Raw genomic sequence first — 15,951 nt, forward strand, 5'->3', positions numbered from 1 at the left:
ACTGATTTGCCAGAAGGCTGATCCAATTTGAGGAAGGCAGAAGCCGCGACATGATTGGACCAATGTGAAATAGTGTAAACTAGGGTTTGGGGGAAAGAAATCGAAATAGGTGGTTGGTATCGTGTAGGGTATCGTGTTGGGGACACTTGGATCAAAAGTGGTTCCATATTGAAATTCTATAGGCCGCGATTCTGCGTTTTTTCGTTCTTAGACTAAATTTTTAGACTGAAATTTCAATCTTATTCGGCCATTTTAACTGCTTTTCTAAGATATTATTAACTGATTCGTATGGCCAATCAACCAATTCAGCCCCCTCTCATTGACCAAAATAAAAACAGTCTAAAAATAACAACATTTCTTATAATTTTTAATTTTTATTATTGGTTCATTCATTCTCAGATCGGAACATTCTGTGCCGCTCGCTAGGCAACCGGATTTATTGTTTGACACATGTAGCTGCAAGTATAAGTTAATTGCTGATTGTTTGCTTTCACACTAGAGCCAATCGGAATTTTTGAACCGGCTGATGACACAAAACAGTATGTAACTGGCCAGGTAAAACTTCTATGTATTTCATGTAAATGAAAGTTCTCCAGTATGTTGATCCATCATTAGACCTTACCGCCGTAGCATTGAAGTATTTAAGTTCCAGCACTCGCAATAAAGTGGATTCTAAATTTTGGGTCTCTAATTAGAACAAGCTGTGATGATTGCAATTGGAAAGAGCCAATATAAAGTAATAAATCAGCTTTTACCAGTAATGTTGAAGTTTCATGTTCTGCACTTCTGACACTTTTTGATGACCTGAGTCATTCTAGTTATATTACCAATAATTGTGCTTTTAATGTGATCAAAGAATAATGAATTTTGAACTCTTTCCTCTGATCTGTTCAGTTTGTTTTTAGCTTTGTTTTTACAGAGTTTTCAGTTACCGTGGGATCATAGTCATTCCTCGGGTTGTCAAAGCTTACGATTCTGATGAGTTTACAACCAGGTCTTACCAGACGAACAGCTGATTGTTTGCTTTCAGACTAGAGCCAATCGGAATTTTTGAACCGGCTGAATTACCAGACGATCTGGGTAAAAGGAGGGCCCCGATTCCATTAACTGAGATGTCATTTCATTTTTGTTGGTGCACCTGTTTCGGCGAATCTTCAAACCGTCAAATTGTAAGAGGCTAGTAAAAGCTATGATTGTGGTGTCTAATTTCGTATAAACCGTATCTGCGGAATACCAGACAGGATTGTTTTTGTTTTCATATCCGAAGCTCTAGCCATTGCTTTGCTGTGTTCTATTCCTTTGTTTTCTTCTGCTAGGAGTTCTTCAGCTATCATCTCGTTTGAATTATGAGCCGTAAACATGTCATTAACCCATTCATCTTCTCTGTCTCCACAGTCGGCACGTGATGCTAGTTCTACGAGGTCAGCATAGAATTAATTCAATATTTCCTTTTTTCGTTGTTTTCAGCAGATGAAATTATATCTTACAAAAGCTATAATTCTTTTGATGACAAAGATATCTTCTAGTATCCGCATGAGTTCTTTTGTAGTTGCCGATTGAATGTCAAGTCCCGGTTTTCTCTGTGGCAATTTTGCTGGCCTCCAGGCATAAGAATGTGTAGCTTTTTACTTTGGCTTCCGCATCATACCATGGGTTGTTGTTACAAAGGACGCCCCTGTCTCTGTTTTTTATCGTTGTTTTCCCAATTTTTTTTGCTCTCAGTTTCGGATGTCTCGGTTGCGTTTTTGGGCCTCGGTTTTGCCACTAATTTCAAATTCGTTGGTTGTTCCAGTTGGTTCGATAATTGAAGGTTTTGTTCTGAGTAAATTTTTTGCCTTTATCCAGTTTTTGGCAAACATTGCCATTTCCATCATGGCCGCGCACTTGGACCATTCCAGTGGTGGTTCTACTGATGCCTTTTGCCAAAATGGTGGGATACTCAGCGGGTTCTTGTATGTATCCTGCTGACTGTGCCATGTCACACCGCTATGTATGAGCTGTTGTAGACTCCGAACGGATTGGAAAAATTAGTTAATATATGTTAACGTTACGAAAGTTAATGAGTTTTCAGATTTCCCAGCGGAATAAAAATTTACCATTCCAAAATTTAAAACTAAAAAAATGTTCAAACATCCAATCAACTTTTTTTCGGTTCACTTCGGATAAAGTCAGCCCTCTATCCGTTACGTTTAATCTGGATCTGACGTCCATGCTGGGCACAGCGAAGGTCCGTGGTTCACACCCGAGTAGTAACTTTTTTTGCATGCTGAAAATTTGTCGCTTCAGAACTGACTTGTTTAGTGATTAAGGCAAATTTCACTGTAAGCTTTAATCATCTTGGTATAATGGTACAGGTAATTGAGTTGCGACAAATTTTGCTGGAATTTTGTGATACCGATTTTTGGCCGATTGATCATGATTTTGAATTTTTCTCAACAGATTTTTTTAGTGTTTGCTTCCTTGTCAACAGTATGTTTGAGAGTTGTTAGAGAGTTGTGTCGTCCTTGAAATACTTGAAGTGTTTAAAAAGTTAGTGGGTTTCTTTACGCCTGCTTCAAACACAACCTATTGCCTCCAATTATTGACATTATTTGCATAGCTTGGTTTTTAGAGCTCGACTCAATAATTTTATCATTAACAATCTTTTCGTTCCGACCACTCTCGAAGAATGGAAGGAATTTTGGTTTCGGGTCGGTTTTTTTCAGCCAAATTTCACCACAGCTGTAGTAGCATGAAAGACGCCCTTTTGCCTTTGGTCGTGATTCGGATTGTAGAAAGAAACTTCAAACTCTGTGTCAAAAACTGGTTGATAAACTAGTCGAGGTAAATTTGCTCAAGTGACGTTGAAACTAATTTCTAACAGTTTTCCATCTAATCGAGTCACCCTTTACCAATAGAAAAGATAATGGGAATTTAGAAGATCTTTTCAGGCAAAATGTTGTTTTTTAAAACTATATAAGAATTACATGAAAAAGACTTATAAATATTGTTGCGACGCAAATATTATTGCGGCAAAATGTGTTCATTTTGAAAGTGTTCATTGTGATCAAAGTACAGCTAATGCTAAGGATTTTAACCAAGACTATTATGTTACAAATAGCACTTTAGCTTTAAGGTATCATGGCTCTTTAGCGTAGAGGTAGGGAAGGAGACATGGTTGGATGGGTTGGGTTGGATTGGATGTATTTAATGAACTTTTTCGTATACTAGCTAAAATGCGTCCGCTCAATAATTTGAGGATATTAGTTGGAATTTCTTTTTTTTTCCAAATTGACTAGTACTGCTAATGCGTCATAATTGGTTTGGGTCACTTAGCAATTATGTAGACTCGTAATTGGCGTGCGTCACATGAGAGTTTTTCTAGACTCAAAGTTTTACTCATTCAGTCTTTCCCAGTTGCGTTATCGGTCATATATTGCTTGTGTATGCGAAGTGCAACTTTGCCTCTGTGTTGAAGTTTGTCTTGCGCTGAGTAACTGGGCTTCTTTGAGAGTTGGCTTTGAACGATATGTTTTTTTTGTTGAAATTTCTGCGCGGAGAACTAGATGTTCTATAAACAATATGTTGAAAGTTCCTTTTCGTAAACGCAATCTTGAAAAACACTCCTGAGATGGAGAGGTGCTCACAATTATAAACTTTTCGGAAAAATTGAAGTTTAATTAGAAAACTCAGATTCCTTAACTGCAGAAAAAGTTAAGAAATGCTATCACGACATCTAAAATAGTTAAATATTAACTTGAAATTTTTGTTTAATTTGATTTTTACCAACGCAAAAAAAACTTAACAGTACCTTCTTCGCATCCGGCCCTAATCACTCATTTTGCTGCTCCCACCTTAAGGCTTCAGTAGATTTGACGCATCATGTGATTTTAATTTTATCTACAGCAATCGAGATTCCTCGGACAACCACAGCAGAGCGGGCAATGATGATGCAGGGCGAATACGGGGAAAGAGAAAAGAAGAGAGTTCGGAGAGGGGGACTGAGAGTGCGGTAGAGCAGACGATGAGCCAGGCTTCCACTCAGTCTAGACTGTTCTACTCGGTGCTAATGGACGAAAGAGATTGGAAACACGTGGTGGGTACTGAGTACTTATAGTGGGTGGAATGCATCACGAATACGCTCTCAGCAAAATGGAACGATCAAACTGTAAAGGAAATTTTAAACGGCTGACATGCTCAATATTCTAATTACACTTGCCAAAGCAAGTGTCTTGTAATCCGGAATTTTTTTTTCGTAAACAACTTATAGATTTTCAACTTGCTTAGTTGAATCTTTTTGACTTCCAGGTTTCTTCGCAATTGGCATAGAGGTAACGCCGTCGCCTTTGAACCTTAAGGTCCTGGTTCGACTCCCGGCCGGAGCTTGTTAAGAGTAATGAATGTAGGGAAGTCTCTTATAAAGGTCTTGGTGACTTTGTGTGTTTTTTTTTCAGGAAAAAATCTTAAAATGCTCTAATAACTACAGACAGGCCTGCCAACTAGTTCATATTATATGAACTAGTTCATATGGTTCATATTTGTTTCATATTTGAGCCAGAGTTCATATTTCATGTTTTTAATTGTTTTTAATGAGTTACACGTAGTGATCAGACAGTTCTTCATGTTAAACTTATTTATAATCTGACAAAAGCTTTGCAGGGCCCTAGTTCGCTGAGAGTCAACACCAGAACTGTTTTTTTTTGCCAGAAACATACGACAGTGTCCATATCATTCAGGAAGTCTTTAGCCGCGACGATTTCGAAAAGGCGTTCAATTTTCCAGCTGAGTTATGTGACGCAGTTCGCCAAGCAGCTTCTGAATATAAGAAATCCACGGAGTCGAAAGTAAAAGAAAATTCACGGAAAAGAGGGCATGCTGAAGATTTGCGAGAGGAACTGTATGTTTTCAAACTAATGACTCCTTTAGCTCTCAAGAACTAGCTGAACGAATTTGATTCTAGCATTGACGAGGCTAAAAAAGCTCTTGAAGCTCTTGAAAAGAAGAAGGAACTGCTCCATAACCAACAAACTGTTTCTGTGGTCACATTGGATCAACAATCTGCAGTTGTCATTGACTCAATATTTGTCAAGAAATAAATGGTTTAATTGACCATGTTTTTCTGAAAGTTAGAAAATGCTCTTTTAGGTTCATATAAAGTTCGTTTTTCAAGGTTTGGTCCCAGGTTCATATTTCGTTTTATAAAAGTTGGCAGGCCTGACTACAGATGTGCATTCATACCTATTAATGCTTTTATGAATGCTCTTAGGTGTATATGACTTTTCTGATTTCAAATTAAATTCATCCGGTGAAAGTTACGTAAATAGTGCTCTCCAAATACGAAAGAGGAATTTAATAGTTAGATTTCCAGCTGAATATAAATCTTAATTTTTGATTCAGTTTTCTCAAGTTGGGTTAATGTTATCAGAAAGTGCCAGTCATAATTTGTTCTAGAAACTCGAAGAGCTTTTTTCTGTTTACTTGCGTTCATTACTCTTTTCCAACTGTCAGTTGGCTATTTTTTTATCAGTGTGTATGCAATAGAAAACTTTTTTTTTTCAGGTAAAAAATGATTCGTCACATTTTCGTTCATATGCTCAAGTTTTGTCGGCTTAGTTGCCACATCACGGATTTCCCTTGTGCTTTAAGCAAGTATCATTTTGGTTGCAAGTGTTGCTCATTGCAGTTTCAGGGGAACTTTTAAAAGTTGTCTGCTCACAAATTGTCGACTTTGTTTCCGCGTCCTAAGTTTTGTTCTGTTGCTAATTCAAAACTCAAATATCTTGCTTGGTTTGTTCGCCTAGATTTCCTGTTTGATAAAGATGTATTAATGGCAATATGTGAGATTGAGATTTTTACTTTTTTGAGACGCTTCGGACAATTTTGAGACGCCAATTTTCGGCGTATCTATGGAAAGACCGTCTCCTCCTTTGTGTGCTTGGTACTCATCTAGTCTCTTTCTGCTTTGCCCCTCTGTCTGGAGCTTTGGAAAAAGTCTCTGGGAATATTTGACATACATTTTTATATTTATATATATATTTTTTCGTTTTCTCGGAAACTACCCTTACAAATTTGAGATTTCGGGTCCAATGGATAAAACGGGTCGGGGAAAGATCCCATGTATAAGCGACTCCGCTCATTTTATACACAAAAAGTTAAGGCCCTCGGAGTTGTCAAGTATATGATTTTTTGAGTTTTTTTCGAAAACTAGCCTCTCCAATCTGAGACTTTAAATTCAATCCAAAAAACGGCTTGTGAGAAGCCCACCGGCATCTGCAGCTTCTCCCGAATATTTTCGTTCAAAAAAGTATGGCCTTCGGAAAAGTCAAAATTTTGATTTTGAACGATTGTTGAACCTTCTTGAATTTTCTCGAGTACTACCCTCCCAAAAAGTCATTTTATAGTGGTGATAAGCTCCGCTTGGCCTCTGTGCTTCGCCTTTCTGTCGATATTGTTTTCAGAATTGGCATTTGCGCTCTACTACAACGAAACACTTTCAACAGCTGCTAGAATCCTCGTAATTTTTTTAATTGATTGAAATTCTTTGTTCGCTTTGAAATGAGGGGTTTTAAGCTAATGACAGTAGTAGATGAAGACGTGCTTGATTAAGATTGTTGGTTTTGTGAGTAGAAATACCGCACACAGACCGAGGGAGTGACATTTCTCCATGAGACGGAGGAAAACTCGCCCTTCTTCACCATACCTGGCCTGGACTATGTCTCTCACGATGACATCATGCCCTACTCATCCCTCTCTCTCAAACCCATACAACACAACCTCCTCGACAAATTCATATCGTACGAGCCCACCACAGGTATAGCTACACAAGACGACATACATAGGGCGAATGACCGATTCTTTTATGAAATTGTGATTAAAGTTCGGTCTTTTGCTATTTAAAAAATATTAATTTTTCATTACGCTTGCGATTAGCAAGCGCAATCAAACTGGAATATAGACTTTTTTTCGGTTTAACATCTTGTTCAACAGAATCACTTGTATCTTGGGTCATAATGAATTCAAACTTCTTTGCTTTCCAAGGCAACTTAGCCTGGAGGTAACGATTATGCCTTGGACAGAAAGGTCCTGGGTCCGAATCTGACCGGGATGTTTTTTTAAACGGTGAATATTTTGTTTGAAATAATATTTTCGGTCATTTATTTGTCTGCTTATTTGTTGTCGGCTTAGTTGTCACATCTTGGAATCATTTTTTTTACTGCGCACATTTTTCTTTAATGTGGTTTTTGGTGTTTGATTTAATCGTACAAGAGATATAATTTTACTTACGTCGACTTCATATTTCCTTCTGTTTTTTTTTGTTTCGCTAAAAAAATTAATTCGGCATGTTTTACGGCCCTCGGGTTAGTCAAATTGACCGAAAACTAACCTCTCAAATCTGACATTGTGGGTTCAATGGAATTAACGGGCAGTGGGAAGCTCCCCTGTATTACCGGTCACTTATAATTTTTTTAACGCACTCCCCTGTATTACCGGTCCTCTGTATTACCGGTCACTTATAACCGGTATTACCGGTCACTTATAATTTTTTTTTAAGTTATCGTCCTCGGAAAAGTCAGGTTCGTGTTCAGATCGTGAATCCATTCTGCACAAGTTTACCATATTTTCACACAAAAAGCTATTGTTCTCGGAAATGTCATTTTAAAAAAATTTGACCCGTTTTTTGGACTTTTCTCCGTTTTTTTACCGTCTTTTGGACTTTTCTCCGTTTTGTTGACCGTCTTTTGAACTTTTCTCGCTAACCATCCTGTCAAATCTCATATCATAGGTTTAATCGAAACAAAATTTTGCTGTAAGCTTTCATTTGAAGTTGGCCATGCCCAGTTTGTTTAAGAAAAAAGTTATGGTCTGCAAACAAGGCAAAATTATGATTCTTTTTGACTTTACGCAAAAATTTACCGTGCCAATTCTCAGGTTGTTTTTCATCCAAAAAACCCAGTTTCAAGAATTTCCGCTGCCTTAGTAGCCACAAACTGACTGCTTTTTGTAGAAACACTCTTTGAGTCTTATGACCGTTTTTTAGAACATTCGACCGTTTTTTTTAGAATTGTTTTGAATTTTCTTAAAGTTTTTACAATCAAATCTGAGATGAAAAGTTCAATTGAGAAAACTGGTTGAGATAATTTTTCCTGCAGAAGCGGCGACTTATTAATTTTCTAAAGAGAATTTTATCTCCTTGGGAAAATGGATTATCTCAAAATTAGTAGACAAACAAGTAAGGTTTTGGACTTACGTTTTTTTTTTAATGTTTGTGTTGTTTCGCAAGTGGCGCGAAGCTCTGCTTCGCCTCTGTGTAACTTCTCGAACTAGCGAGATTAGTGCTATAACACATCTGTTTTTTTTGAACCCAACTCGCATGAAATAGTGTCAGTTCGGTAACTCTAGCTGCTACGTAGAATTGACAATTTATTAGCATGTTTTCGATTCGATACGCTTTATTAGTGGCTAGTGTATAGCTCTTTTTAACGGACCTGGGCTGAGATTAGAGGTCGTTTTACTCGTCATCTCAAGCTGGGTGGTTTGATTCTTTTTTATTATCAACGTTTATTTTTGATTTCTTTCTTACCTTTTTGGAGTTACTTTTTGCCGTTGTCTCGCTTGTGCTCGCAAAGTGCAGCTGCCTATGTGTTAAATTTGAAAACTGATTACGATATATATCAGTTTAGCTTTTGAATGAATTGACGTTGCGGTATTCGCAGACGGTTTTCTAAACTTGTGATAACACGTGTTTCATAATCGAGTACTACAGTACTGAATTTAGTGAAGACTCTTAGATAGATCTTCGTGATTTTTTTTTGTTTTTTTTTTCAGGATGAAGTTTAAAAATGCTTTAATACAACACGTTTATCCCTGGCGTTTTCTCAAATCAGTGCAAGCCCAACGACAATTGCTTCTTGGATGTATTTTTTTTTAGTTTGACAACGAATTCGCTTTCCTTGTTATTTTTTGAAGTAACCGTTTTTTTTGTTTCAACCAATGAAAATGGGGAGGAACATGTGTTTTTGTGTGATTTTTCTTTTTTGTTTTCACGGAAATTGAGGTACCACAAATAATCAGCGTAATTAGTCGAATGGTTGAGTGATATATTTATTCTATTAAAGCCATCTTAGCCGTGATTCGAACGGCATTTAAAAAATTTAATCATTTGTCGAGGAAAACGGTTGGGAAATTTTTTGAGATTAAGTCTAATTTCGGTCGAGTAACGCGATCGAGTAACGATCGTGATATGAAAGTTGTACATTTAGTTTTTATATTTTTTTGGTAAAATTCGTTTTGTTCTTCCCAAGCTTTTTTTGTTTCTCGTCATTTTTGTACTCAATTAGTGCCTGAATTCTTCAATTGCGGTGATTTTTAACTAGCTGACTTTTCTTCAATGGGATAGTTGCAATAGGTGTCCATCTGGTTTTTTTCGGCATAATTGTCTTATTTTATTTTTTCAATTCTTAAGTGTCAATAATTTCAATCAAGCGTGACCTTAATTTTAAAATGGCGAGAATCGTGATCCTTCTCGTAGGTATTATGAGTTAGCATTTTCTCGAGTTTCAATAATAACACGTTTTTTCTTCATGCTGTGCTGTGTATTGATATTTTCGTTCTCATTTCGGCTTTGCGTATGTGAATCTGTTTGTTATCATGTTTAAGTGTTAACTACCAAATCAAAACAAAGAGAATTTTCGAAGGTCATTGCTTTTTTGCAATGATTTTTTTGGGTAACCGTTTTTTTTGCATAGCAAAAGGTGTGAAACACTTAGCTTCGTCTCTGTGCTGATTTAAAGATCAAGTTTGAGAAAAAAATTTACGCAAAATTTTGTCATCTCTGCAAACATTGTCATCGCTGAAAAAAGGTAAACAACTATTTTAACATTTTCTTTAAAAAAACGCCACCTAATTAGTTGTCTTCACTTCGTTCATCGATACTTATTGAAAAAAAGAGAAGCAGTAAGTAATCAGTTAGTAGGAGGTTTGATTATAAGCATTAAACTACGATATTGTTAAGACATGTAGTAGGCAGGCGCACAGTTTTCAAGAATTTGTGTGTCGCAAACTGAGCATCTGAAAAATGGCAGCTCAGTTTTGATGGCATCGCTTCACTAAAAGTCGATGAGCGAAGAAAACCATTTAGGTTGCGTTTTTTTTCAAGAAAATGTCTATAAACTTGTTTTCGCTCAATTTTTATAGCGGTTTGTTTTTTTACTTTTACATAGTTCAGTCTTTTATATAGGTGCTGATGATTTTTTCGGGAAAACTTTTGAAAGTTCAGGATCAAATTTATTTTTTCGTGGCTTGACTTTTGATTCCTTTTTAAGTTCAGCTCATTTCCATGTTGAAAAGAAGGCAAACTCCACTATCGAACAGCGAAAATTTAAAGGTGCTACAAACGTGATCGAAATCTAGTTTCGAATAAGTAATTTAATTTTAAGATTTCCCAGCGGAATAAAAAACTTACCTATTGATCTAGTTTTCGCAAATTGGGTTAATTAAATAAAAATGTGTCAAGTAAACTTTTCTAGAAAGTCAAAGAGCCTTAAAAACATCGAATTTTTTCAGCATCAAATTTTTCAAAAGTCCTTATTTTTTTTTCGCCTTCATTGACTCTTTTCCAACGGTCTGTTGGCTATGTTTTTATTTTCTAAATGGGAGGATAATTACTCCAATGACAAAAATGCAAATAGTGCGAAAAACTTGAGCATTTAATTGTTTCAAAATTGGAGTTTAATTCTTAGATTTTCTAGGGGAATAGAAAAATTATCTTTGATCTTTTTTTCCTCTAGTTGGGTCAAGTTTAGCAGACAATTGAAGGTGGTATATTTTTTTCTTTGAAACTCGAAAAAAATGTCAATCGTCGTTTCCATCGTCTCTTTTTCCAATAACCTTTTAGCTATACTCTAAGTGTTGCAGCACATTTTTGCAAATTGATGTTACTGTGATTTAGAGCCCCCGTTTGTGGCACGCCATGCCTTGAAAGAGTGGACATCGCGGAACAGGTTTTGGTTGGAGCCAACAGATGTGTACAAAGAAACGACCAACGACATCAGGGTGACTGTCATCCCTTTTTACATGGGTAGGTAGCGAGAGATTTATTGAACTACAGAAGACACTTGAATATAGGTCGTGATGATTTAATTCGTTTTCGTTTCAAGAAAAGTTGGGCTCAAATTTACTTTTTCTCGGTTTGACTCAATTTTTACACAAGCAAAGCTTGTGTTATAGAATGAATAATCTTTTTTTTCCAACCTAAGTCAGAAAAATTCAAAAAAAACTACCACCAGTATTAAATAAGCTTTTGTTTTTCCCGAGCGGAACCTAAGCCGACAAAAAAGTGGGTAGACGCCCATTGAGCCGAGAAAAAAATGCCAGAAGAAATTTTTGTCATTCAAAAATTTTTGATCAATTAAGTTTTGAAAGCTTGAATTCTTGCTGCAAAAACTACCTGAATTTTCCGAAAAAATCGATCATTTTTGCCTTTTAATAGACACAAAAGAAGATATCTAAGCCCATTTAAAGCTGAAAACATTTGGGCCGAATAAACCCTTTAAGCAAAGGAAAAAAGACAGGAAAACTAAGTAAAACATACGAATTGGTATTAATTTTTATTAACTACAGGAGTAACCCAAAAACACTTGCATACGATGAAAATTGCCGACAGCACAAGAAAATGCCCCGATGTGGCAACTAACCCGATAACACATTCACTTTTCCGGAAATAGAATTATCAATTTCATACATATTGAAAAAAAAACCAAGGTCCGCGAACTCCACACCTCAGGGTACAAAGGCGTCCGCACTTATCTTTAGGCCAAGTGGGAAAAGGTATCGGAGTTTCTTAGGTTCACAAATCAAGCAACTTCGCAGTTTTTTACAGATGTGTAAGACAAGAATCTTGCTTTCGGAAGTGTAATCAATCACTAATGTGTTCTCTTCGTCAGGTTGCAAGATGAAGAACGACACTGGTGGCAACGGAGGTAGTCTGGCTCTCAACAACTACTCTGGCACTGTTCCTCAGTACTGGTGGCGCTACTGCATCAGACTGGAGAACATTGGCACCCAGAACGTGCAATTGTGTGAGCGGAACTGGCGTATCTTCTCCATGAATGGCAGTCTGGAAACTGTGCGCGCCAGAGGAGTCAACGGGGTGGTCAGTAGTGCCGAATTTTGATTTCCGTTTTTATATTAAAGGTGATGCTCGGCTAAAGACTTGTGCAAAATAAAAATGAAAGTGAAAGTAACACAAAAGAATTTTTGTTTGAAACATCAGGTGGACTTAGTGTACAGCATGCTTTTTGGTCTGATTTTATTGCAATGGGTTGATTAATAATTACGCTTGCGATTAGCTAGCGTTATCAAATCGGAATGTAGACTTTTTTCCGAGTTAACAACTAGTTTTACAAAATCAGTTGAATCACTTGCTGATTTTACTTGCTGATTTCAATGCTGACATGCTCAATTCCATGAAAATTCAAATTTAACTGCTAGGTCGGTACTAGTTACTACAGGGAAGTTTCAGTGGGGACTTGAAACTTTTACAAGTTTTATACAAAACGATTTTTTTCCGGCTCAATTGGTGTCTGCTTAAAGATTTTCGGACTTGTTTCCGCTTCGTAAGTTTTGTTCAGTTGCTAATTTGAATTTTAAATGTCTTGCTTGGCCTGTTTGCCTTGAATTCCTGTTTGAAAAAAAAACAGGTTTCATGAAAATGTATGTGATTAGGTTTTTTACACAAGCATAGCTTGTGTTATACTATGAACTATCCTTTTTTTCCAACCTAAGTCGCAAATATTGTTGCGATAAAATGTGTTCATTTTGAAAGCGTTCATTTTGATCAATAACCAGCTATTAAGTACAGCCAATGCTAAGGATATTAACACCCGACTATTATTGTTCCGACTTCCGTAACGAAATTAACGGAATTTTTTGTGCTCGGGGTGGGTTTTTTTTCTTCCGACAAAATTCGACTTTTTAACCAGCCATTTTTGACGGAATTTTTTTTATATCATTCCAAAGGTATTGTTGTCTTGAGCTTAAATTCGAAAAGATTTTTAGCCTGTATCATTTTTCGTAAGTTTATGAGTGTTTAAAGTTTGTCAATTTGGGAAAATTAATGCGCGATCTATTTCGGGCTATGAACGCGTAAGCGGAGATGTAATCCGTCTTAGAAATCGTTCCAAGTTTATCACTTTGTACTTTTTATGGCGTGTTAGGGGGTTGATTTTTTCAAAAATCTCGAATTAAAAAAAAATCATTTTAGTTTAATTAATTATTAATTTTTTCATGTTATTTTTGCTTCATAGACCTTAAAAGGCAGTCAGAACATTCAGAATATTGCCTTGATACGAGCAGTTTTGTATTAAAAATAGTTCTTTAGCTTCAAGGTATCATAGATCTTTAGCGTAGAGGTAGTGAGGAGACCCGCAACAAAACTTTTTCGTATACTAGCTAAAATTCCTGTTTGAAAAAGGCTGTAGGGGTGATCAAAAACTAACCTACCTAATCTGATATTTTTGTTCCAATGATTAGAGCGGATTTGGAAAACTCTCCTCCATAAACGGTTACGCCCAAATTTTTTTAACCTAAAATTATGGCCCTCGGAAAAGTGAAATTTTTCGACCGTTTTTTTGAATCTTTTTTTTTTCCCCAAAAATTAACCTCCCAAACTTGATGTTGAGTGTTCAATGGAGATAGCGGGTTGTGAGAAGCTTCCCCGCATTAGCGGCCACTCACAAAATATTTAATGAGCTCTACCAAAAAATACCCTCCGATATCTAAGATTTTAGGTTAAATTCAAAGAACTGATTATGGGAAGCTCTTTTGCATACGCCCAATTTTTTGACTCCATAAATTTTGGCCCTCGGAAAAGTCAAAATTTTGATTTTTTGAAACTTTTTTTGATTTTGCGGGAGAACTACCCAGTCAAACCTTGATTTTTGGGTTCAATCGAAATTACAGGTTGGGTGAATCTCTTCGGCATAAGCGGCTAGGTGCAAATTGTTTTAAACAAGCCATGATTCTCGGAAATGTCAACTATCTGATCTGTTGACCGTTTTGATTTGTTGATCGGTCGAATAGCTTGTTTAAAGCTTTCCTTTGTAATTTGCTTGTTTGTTTTTAAAAAAGTTATGGACTTCAAACAAGTGAAAGTTTTGAAACTTTCGGCCGTCTTTTTGGACGTTTTGTGACTTTACTCGACGATTACCGTTGCCAATTCTTAGATTAATTGTTCAATCGAGAAACGGTATTTTGGGAATTTTCTCTACTTTTCCGGTCACGACCTACATTTCGCAGAAATGTTATGTCTTTTGCAATGCTCCAATATCTCAAACGTTAACGTTTCACTTTTTTGTAAGAAATATGATGTCTTTGGCAACATTCCAAAGTCTCAAACACTCTTAAGGACTAATTTTAGTAGAGAAACAACCAGAGTTTTGGACAAAGTTCAATTTTGAAATTAAGCATTTCGTACGGCATCAGTATAACAAATTCAAAAAATATCAAACACGTGCTTCCAGCTTTAGCTGGGCCCTAGGTGTCCTTCCTCGAGTTGCACGAAATTTTTGTTTCACCTAGTTTTTCTCAATATTTTTTAAATTTTTTTTTGCGACTTATGTTTCTTTAATGATTTTGTTGTATCGCAAGTGGTGTGAAGCTCCGCTTCGCCTCTGCGTTATAAAAGCGATGCGCAGCGTATAAAATCAGAGCTCATTGTCTTGTATTTTTTCATAACTTATTCTTATTTAGTGCAAAAATTCTCACAATTTTTATGGTTGAGGCTATATTGGCATAAAAGTTCATTCAAGCGTTGTGTGGATGTTTTAGGAACCCTTATTGAGTATGGATATGCCGGCTTTCCAATATAGCAGTCATGTCAGTCTTTACACGCCCTCGGGACACATGTGGTAAGTAGGTGCCCGATTATGGCATTGTGGCGCATCGGTAGTGATGGCGCCCAGCAATCATATGATTGCGGGTTCAAATCGCACGTGCGCTGTAATGTACAAGATGAGCTCTTGTAAGATAGGTATAGCTTTGTTAACCTTGAATAAGTAACCTCCGGGTTAGGCCTCTGGCTGGTGAACTAAAAAAAAATACTACTCACCGAACGCCCGGTGAGTAGTATTATATGGTTAGTTATTATATGGTTAGTATGGTATTATATGGTTAGTATGGTATTATATGATTAGTATAATTGGTATTTTTATTAATACTGTGCATAGCATTGTTTAAGTGTTACTGGCTGAAAACAGGTTTCAGTTATATAGCTTGAGTGGTTTTTATCAGCAGATGTTTTAAAATTTGTCACGCTAAGTTCTGGCGGTTTATATTGTGAGGCTATTTCCTTTTTCAAGCAGCGCTCCTGTCGGCTATGTTCTTCCTTTTAAATGGTGAATTGCTTTCTTTCGATTGCAGGGGAACCTTCCGAATCCGGACTAGAGCTGGAAAAGCATTTGATGTTAAAGTGCCTCCTTTCACACTGGAAAGCAAGACGGCGTCAAGAGATATTAGCGGTAGCACAGACGACGAGCCGGAAAAGTGATCGATTTGAAATGACCTCTCAAACTGATTTAAGAAGTGCTGTTATTTGCACTCCGAACTATTTAACAGTTGATTCAATTATTGTGCTAGATGTAATATCGTAGGGTAGTGAAACGAAATTAAAATTTTAAACAGCTTCTGGGGCGACAGTTAAGTCAAAATGAATGAATTAGAACTAGGATGAATCAGTGTAATAAATAAAAAAACGTTTCAGCTCCCAATTATCTTCAATCATTGCAAACGTGTCCTTTCTAGATACGGGCTCGAGTGGAGTATCACGCGGCTCTTTGCCGAGTTTTCCAGTGTAGTTGTTTTCAGCATTATATGAAGTTTTGCTAAAAGTGAATCATATTGGTAGAGATAGCGTTTCACCGCTAAGTTACGCTGATATCTATAACGTCTAATAAATAGAATGGGGAATGGCGGGGA

General features: G+C 36.7%; 1 protein-coding gene across 1 annotated transcript in view; it reads left to right on the plus strand.

The window, feature by feature from the left end:
* Positions 1-15,661, plus strand: part of LOC134845520 (polymerase delta-interacting protein 2-like) — a 112,623-nt gene extending 96,962 nt beyond the window's left edge. Inside the window, exons 5-10 of the mRNA XM_063862449.1 lie at positions 3,886-4,075; positions 6,607-6,790; positions 10,928-11,056; positions 11,922-12,130; positions 14,806-14,885; positions 15,397-15,661. Of these exons, the coding sequence (XP_063718519.1) occupies positions 3,886-4,075; positions 6,607-6,790; positions 10,928-11,056; positions 11,922-12,130; positions 14,806-14,885; positions 15,397-15,523 (919 nt within the window). The 3' untranslated portion in view covers positions 15,524-15,661. The remainder of the gene's footprint in view (positions 1-3,885; positions 4,076-6,606; positions 6,791-10,927; positions 11,057-11,921; positions 12,131-14,805; positions 14,886-15,396) is intronic.
* The last annotated feature ends 290 nt before the right edge of the window (positions 15,662-15,951 follow it).

The sequence above is a fragment of the Symsagittifera roscoffensis genome, chromosome 5, assembly GCF_963678635.1.
Source record: "Symsagittifera roscoffensis chromosome 5, txSymRosc1.1, whole genome shotgun sequence".
Classification (NCBI taxonomy): Eukaryota; Metazoa; Xenacoelomorpha; order Acoela; family Convolutidae; genus Symsagittifera; species Symsagittifera roscoffensis.